This window comes from Entamoeba nuttalli (assembly GCF_000257125.1).
Source record: "Entamoeba nuttalli P19 unplaced genomic scaffold asmbl_9642, whole genome shotgun sequence".
NCBI classification, from domain to species: domain Eukaryota; phylum Evosea; order Mastigamoebida; family Endamoebidae; genus Entamoeba; species Entamoeba nuttalli.
The window spans coordinates 2,021-9,292 of record NW_008579749.1 but is presented as its reverse complement, the minus strand read 5'-3'; the positions used below and the strand labels follow the sequence as shown (position 1 = coordinate 9,292).

Below are 7,272 nucleotides of genomic sequence, written 5' to 3'. Positions count from 1 at the left end.
GAATATATTCTTAAAATAATAATGAATTGATTTGTGAATTGAAAGTATTATTTATTTAATAACAAGTAATTAATTAAGTACTAATAGAATTACTTTCGGTTTCTTCTTTATTCATTTGGGACTAATACCGTCACCAATTCTTCTTGTAGCTCTACTGAGTATATTTTGTTATGATCTCCACTTCAAGCAGCTCTACTGAGTATGTTTGATCGTGATTGAAGAATGACATCCATCATGTTTTTTATTACAAGGGTTTTCACTTCTTTTTCGATGTCAATCTCAGTTTTTAATTCTTTAATTAAGCTAATACTTTATTTATTTATTATTCCATGAATTGAGATTACTACTGGAATTATTTTGACATCTTTTAATTTCTCTAATAATAAAATAAAAAGAACAAATACAAAAATAATTATTTAATTGAAAGAAGATAAAAAAATACCTTTTGTATTATTCTGAGACATAACAACTATACCAACTATTGTATATGTTTGATTCAGTTTATTGTTTAATGTTTGTAATAAATTTCTAGTTGTTTGCTGGTTGTGAAGAGGGTGATAGTTTGAATAAGTTTTTATTATAAATTCCATTTTTATAATATTTCTTTTATCACCTGTTTTGAAGAAATAATATAACTCCCTAGTCATATCTGTAAAAAACATTCAATATTTATCAAATGAAATTGTAACATTTTCTTTTTTCAGCTTTTTTTTCTGAAACTTCAAATAATATGTCTTGTTTGGTTTGTTCTTGGCATCATTGTTTTATTATATTGTTAAAAATAGTTCTTATTTATTCCATATTATCTCAAACTAACTTTATTCATAAACATAAACTTTCTGTGGTGATATTCTTAGAAGTTATATTAAAATACTGAAGTAAGAATGAAAATAATATTTCTTGATATATTTCTAAATTACTAACTCCAATGAATTGAACATTTCTTCAATACCCAAAGTTACAAGTTATTTATTTAAATTAGAAAGACTAAGTGATGTAACTAATCTCCTTTGAACAAAGAACAATAAAAACCAATTCTATTAACACTCAATTAATTACTTAGTATTAAATGACAAAAAAAAGATTATTTTATTTCTTATCAAAACATTTCCTTCTTATCTTTTTGAATATTTTTTTCATACTTCTTTCATTAAACCAGTTCTGCTGGCAATGACTTATTTTATGGTATGACTATTTTATCAAGTATTAGTACAAAATAAAATAAAACCATTCATTCTTATATATCTGTTAATCGTTTATTAAAATCTTTAAAATGAAGTTAGAAAAATGAGACATATTTATATAAAAAATGTATTAATTAAAACATTTCATTATGAAATGTAATTGTTATTTACAATGGTGTTATACGTTTTTTTTTCAACAAATTTATAAGTAGGAAAATTTCTAATAAAGAAAAAAAATAACTTAAAATAATATTTTTGATAAAAAAGGCACATTGTAAATTGATGAAGAAAAATTAAGAAATAAATGGTATTTTAGAACTGATACTTTCCCACAAAAGAACTTGATACAGGTAATTCATCTGTATTAGTCATTGAATTTATTGTCTATAACATATTAGTACAATAAAAAAAATATAAAAGAAAAAGAAAAAACAAACATATTCTTTGAAAGTAGAAGGAAAATCATCTTTGAGTTTCATTGGTTTACTTCTTTTAATGTGTTGGACATTAGAAGTAAAAATATCCGAAGATGATTGATCACCGTCATCAGAGTCAGTTGGAGATGAAATGGTATTAAAACCTTGATGAGTCTGTTTTTGGTCTATATGGTTTTGTGTTGTAGAATCAGTTATTTGGGTAGAATTATCAAAGTCTTCATCCACTGAAATTTAATATTCATATAAATACATAAAAGATGAAAATAAAAGAGAAACAAACCATCAAAGTCTTCATCCATATCAAAGATTCCACTGCTTGATTTCGTTTTTGTAACTTTAACTGGGGTGATTGTGATTTTTGGTATTTCATCTTGAACATTTTCTAATTTAGTTTTAATAGCATCAAGTTCATTAGAAATTAACCGCCGTTCAGCTTCATATGCTTCTTCTTGTTCCATTACAAATTCTCTTATTTTTCTTTCTTTTTCTTGAAATAGTTGTTCAACTCGTTTTTGTTTTATAGTAATAAGTTCTTTTTCAATTGGATCTCTAACTGATCCAATGCTTAATGAACCAACATATGAATTTTGACCTGTTGTTGGTCTGCTTTTAATTAGTTGAAGATCAACGTAAATACCAAAGGTATGAGAATACGTTAATTTTTCTCTTAATCTAATAACATCTCTAAGTATTGGGTTTATAATAATTTCTCCATCACACAATAAACAACAATCAGTACCACAAGAATTACATCTAACACATGACCATTTACCAATTTGAGTAGTATGAGTAAACGATGTATATTTGATAGTTATTTTACCTGTCCCTGTTATTGGATTAATCCATTTTAATGGAGGTATTTGTATTTGTTTTAGTGTTAATTGAATTGATACATTAGAACATACACAACTAAATGGAAGCATAAAGGGTTAATGTGCTTTTTCTAAATAAAAGTTCTTTTTTTTTTTCTTTAGTTTTTTTTTATTATAAAAGGTAGTTCTATTTTAATATTTTTTGATGGAATGTGTAAATCTTAAATGAAACGATGGAAATTCATTGCCTTTTTTCTCTTAAATATTTCTTGTTAATTATAACAATAAATAATTTAAAAGAGAAAAAATGAAATTAAATTTTACAAATCATTTTAATATTACTATGACAACACAACATTCTCATAGTCAATTTACTCAAAATCACGAAATGTCACAAGAGTCAAATGAATTTAATAAGTTATTGAGAACTATTCAAAATGAGATTCAATCTCCTGTGCTTGAGATTTTTGATAATGTCCGAGTATCACAATTTAAACAAATGATTTTTAATCAACAACAAATTATTGCAAATTTAAAAAACCAAACTGATGTTAGTAGTATTACTTTAATGCAATGTCAAACATTTCAAATTGAAATTAGTAGAATTCAATATTATTTAACGTTATATTCTAAAACTCGATTAAGAAAAATTCATCAAATGGCACGATGTAATTCAAATGATACATCTAAAATGACTTCTGACGAAAATATATTATTTGAAAAATATAAATTATTAAGAAATGAATTCCTTCAAAAATCCCAAATATTTGAACCTAAAGCAGAAGCAAAACCAGATATGTCTACATTTGTATTTGTACGAATATTAACTAATGTAGATAATTTCAAAATTCATCCAGAGTTTGTTTTTTTTTCTTCTTCTTTCTTTTTCTTCTTTCTTCTTCTTTATTATAATAAAATATATAAAATTGAATAAAATACAATGTTTATTATATAATTCATTGATTAGTGATGAATATGGATTTGAAATGCAAAAAGGAGAAGTTTATTTATTTCCATATTATTCTGTTCATGACTTTATTAATACAAATACTTTTGAATTAATATGAAAAATTAAAGAAATTAAAAAAAAAATTGATTTATTCATTTATTTAACTTGTTGGTTATTTTCTTTGTTCATAAAGGTTAAGAAATCAGAATATAATGTTGGAAGTGAGCATAAATTATCAATTTCATTTTGACTCATTTTTAATGAGTTAATATCTTTAAATGATGTTAAGAAGAATGGTAAATAAGCAAAAGTATCCATTGGAATTTGTTTTTTTTTACGAGTTTCTGGGTCAACATTAATGATATAATTAATTAATTGTTCAAAAACATCTCCTTGAAGTTTTGGTTGTATAACATCACGTAAAACATCAGCTAAAAAGTCAAGCATTGAATTTGTTTCCATACCTTTTTTAACTCCTTTATTTGCTTCATTTATAAGAATTACCAACCATCGATAAACAACCTTAAGAAATTGATAATATTTATCACCTTTTAATGACTCAAATTCTTGTCTTAAAAATTCTTTTACATCAGTTTTTCCTTTTAAAGCTTTCTCAATAAGTTTGATATGTTTGTTCTCAAAATGTTGATATAATTCACATCCTCCAATAAAGCCAAGTAAATATAATTCATACCCACTCTCCCCATTAATACCTAATTTGTTACAAAATACTTCTATATTTTCTGAATTAACTAATCCTTCAATAGCAACTTCTTCAAAAGCTTTTCTAATAATGTTTTCATTTCCGTTATTACTTGTAACTTCTTCTGTTGATATTTCTTCATTTGGATGAGATACCTTAGAATCATCAAATATTGAAGTATATCCAAAAGGTTCTTCTATTTCAGGACATCCTTGGTCGTAATAACTTGAAACTGCATCATCAAGACTTCTAAATTTTTTTAGGAAATGGACAGCTGTATATTCATTATTACATCCAGAAAATTCCATGAACCTGAGAACAGTATTAGCGTCTATTTTCATTTGTATAATTATTAGTTCATTTTCCTATCATTTTTTCTTCTCTTTCAATCCTTTATTTAATTAAATGACGTTTCTTTTTTTTTTCTTTTTCTTTTTATTCAAATTAATTTATTTATGAAAGACAAATTTCCCCCCTCTTCTTCTTTTGCAATTACAACTTATTTCATAATCTAAATGTTTTTATTATTACTTTTTTAAAATTGTTATTTAAGAAATGAATTAATAAAATAAATTTAATAAAATACGTAAATACAAATGAATTAATAATAACCATATATAAAAGGATGTGGGTAATATACATCTTTTGTTTCATTATTTTGTTTCCATTGATTAATTCTTTGTTTCTTATCCATTCTTGTTATATGGTTAATTATTGAAAGATTTTCTTCAGTCAATGTTAAATTTGATTGAGTAACAACATTTGATTTCTTTATATTCTTTTGTTTATTATGTCCTTCCTTAAAATATGGGTATTGAATAAATGTAGCACATGAATCTGGTGTAATAATATATCCATATGAGTAACCACACTTTACTTCGCACATTGAATTTTGTAGATAACCTTTTATTCTTAAAAATGGGTTTCTTTTCGAACTTTATTGATTTTCTCTTGACCTTTAATCTTTCTTTTCCGTGCTTCTTTTCTTTCCAAATAGAAATAGTTTCCTTTGATTTTTAATCTTAAAAAAAAAAAGAATACTTCTAAACAGTTTTTTCTTCTTTCAAAAGTATAAAATAATTTTTTTGAGATATAAATTTAATATAAATATTATTTAGTTGACGTTACGTTGAAGTAGTGATAAGAAGATTTATAAAAAGGGTTTCTTAAAAATTTAAACATGAGAAAATATATGAAACAGCTTAGTATCTATTTTAAAAATAGAGCATCTGAGATAGAAACAAATACACTGGAAATAATTAATCTAAGTAATTGAAATAGAGGAAAAGATTAATGATGTCGCAACCACGTTCTCAGACATATAAAATTTATAAAAAATTAGGACAAGGAGGTTATGGACAAGTCTATCTTGGAAAAGATAGTTCAGGAAGACAAGTAGTTGTAAAAAAGATTGCTATTGATACAGACAATAGAGAAAAGGCAATGAATGAAGTTAAAATAATGAAGAAAGTCAACCATAATAATGTTATTCATTTTATTGATAGTTTTGTTAATAAAAAGAATTTAATAATTGTAATGGAATATGCTCGTGGTGGAGATTTATCTCGTTTTATTAAAAAAAGAATGGGAGATTTAATTTCTGAAGATTTGGTTTGGAATATCTTTCTTCAAATTACGTTTGGTCTTCGTTATCTTCATTCAATTCGTATTCTTCATAGAGATATGAAAACTCAAAACGTATTCTTAATGGCAGATGGTACTGTAAAAATTGGTGATTTTGGAATTGGAAGAATGCTTTCTGAAAAGGAACAAATTGCAAATACTGTTATTGGCACTCCTTATTATCTTTCTCCTGAAATTTGTGAAGGGATTCCTTATGATTATAAGAGTGATATGTGGTCATTAGGTTGTATTCTTTATGAATTATGTACTTTAACTCGTGCTTTCTGTGGAAGTAATGTTGCTGACGTTATAAGAAAAATTTTAAAAGTTAATCCCCCTAAAATCCCTGAAATATATTCAAGTACTATTCAAATGATTGTTGATAATCTTCTCTCAAAAACTGCTTCATCAAGGATGTCGGCTGATGACATTTGTAATCTACCAACAGTAAAGATTATTATTAATGATATGTTTGATGTTAAGGGTATGACAACAATCATTTTTGATGAAATGAACCAAAAACAAGAAATGAGTCATGAAGAACCAACAGGAAATACAGACAAGGGTCTTCAAAAAAGTATCAATTCATCAACCCCATCTCCAAAAGAAGACCATTCTGAACTAACAAGAGAAATTTTGAAAGAAGTACCTGATTTTGAATCAAAAAAAGATATTATTGAAGCCTTTGATAGGTTAGGATTTGAAATAAAAAACTATGACTGTACTGGAGATATGAGTATTTTAAATGCAGAAAAAGAAGAAATTATTGCAAAAATACAAAAAGAAAGAGGAGAAGAGTTTTGGGTTATATTTGGTCAATTACTTAATTACAGTGATACTCTCCCAAAATTCTTTAAAGAAAATAAAATTGATACAAACTGTCTTGATTTGATTGTTGATTTGCTACGAATAGAAATGAAAAAAAATAGAATAGAAGCTAAAATTTCAGAAGAAAAATTTAAGAAACAAAAAGAACAAGAAGAAGAATTTGAGAGAATCAAACGTGAGGTTGAAGATGCAGAAAGAAGAGAATTTGAAAGAAGTCAACAAACCCCTCAAAGAGAGTTCAACGAAAATCCTAGATTTACTGATGGATATAGTGAAGAAATAAATCGAAGACTTTAAGCTTCCTCTATTTTTGAATTAATGAATTAAATCTTTTTTTTAAATTACAACAGTTTTAATTCATTTGATTAATCACCTAATTTCCCCCTTTTTGAATTCTTTTATTTATTCATCTTTTTGGTTTTATTCTCAAATATATAATTTGAAGTATTGACTAATTATTAGTTGCTTTTATGAATTTAATCAATTTAAAGAAATAATTCCATCAAGTTAAAAAGCTATCAAAATTTATGAATGTTAATAGTTCTTAAAAATGGCTACTTATTTATTTTATTTTTTAATTAGTAATGCTATGTAAAATATTAATTCTTTCATGTTTTTGATGGCAACGAAAAAAGCAAATAATTGAGAAATGAAGAGAATGAATGATATAAAAGAATAAAAAGAAAGTAAAAAGTAGGATATGATGAAAAAAGAAATAAAATAAAGTAGAAAGTAG

General features: G+C 25.0%; 5 protein-coding genes across 5 annotated transcripts; 2 read left to right on the top strand and 3 right to left on the bottom strand.

Annotated features, from left to right (window-relative positions):
• Positions 1-1,496: 1,496 nt before the first annotated feature.
• ENU1_203400 (hypothetical protein) lies at positions 1,497-2,544 on the bottom strand (the record flags this gene model as incomplete). Its single annotated transcript, XM_008862181.1, has 3 exons — positions 1,497-1,568; positions 1,622-1,845; positions 1,902-2,544. The coding sequence occupies 3 exons, from the start codon at positions 2,542-2,544 to the stop codon at positions 1,497-1,499; spliced, it is 939 nt and encodes a 312-aa protein (XP_008860403.1).
• Positions 2,545-2,776: 232 nt separating this feature from the next.
• On the top strand, positions 2,777-3,500 carry ENU1_203390 (synthetic lethal mutants of dpb11-1 five protein; the record flags this gene model as incomplete). Its single annotated transcript, XM_008862180.1, has 2 exons — positions 2,777-3,291; positions 3,401-3,500. 2 exons carry the CDS (start codon positions 2,777-2,779, stop codon positions 3,498-3,500), a joined length of 615 nt encoding a protein of 204 aa, XP_008860402.1.
• A 38-nt stretch (positions 3,501-3,538) lies between these two features.
• On the bottom strand, positions 3,539-4,426 carry ENU1_203380 (hypothetical protein; the record flags this gene model as incomplete). Its single annotated transcript, XM_008862179.1, has 1 exon — positions 3,539-4,426. The coding sequence occupies one exon, from the start codon at positions 4,424-4,426 to the stop codon at positions 3,539-3,541; it is 888 nt and encodes a 295-aa protein (XP_008860401.1).
• Positions 4,427-4,686: 260 nt separating this feature from the next.
• ENU1_203370 (hypothetical protein) lies at positions 4,687-4,971 on the bottom strand (the record flags this gene model as incomplete). Its single annotated transcript, XM_008862178.1, has 1 exon — positions 4,687-4,971. One exon carries the CDS (start codon positions 4,969-4,971, stop codon positions 4,687-4,689), a length of 285 nt encoding a protein of 94 aa, XP_008860400.1.
• A 407-nt stretch (positions 4,972-5,378) lies between these two features.
• Positions 5,379-6,833, top strand: ENU1_203360 (serine/threonine protein kinase, putative; the record flags this gene model as incomplete). The annotated part of the gene is made up of 1 exon (XM_008862177.1): positions 5,379-6,833. One exon carries the CDS (start codon positions 5,379-5,381, stop codon positions 6,831-6,833), a length of 1,455 nt encoding a protein of 484 aa, XP_008860399.1.
• Between the last annotated feature and the right edge of the window lie 439 nt (positions 6,834-7,272).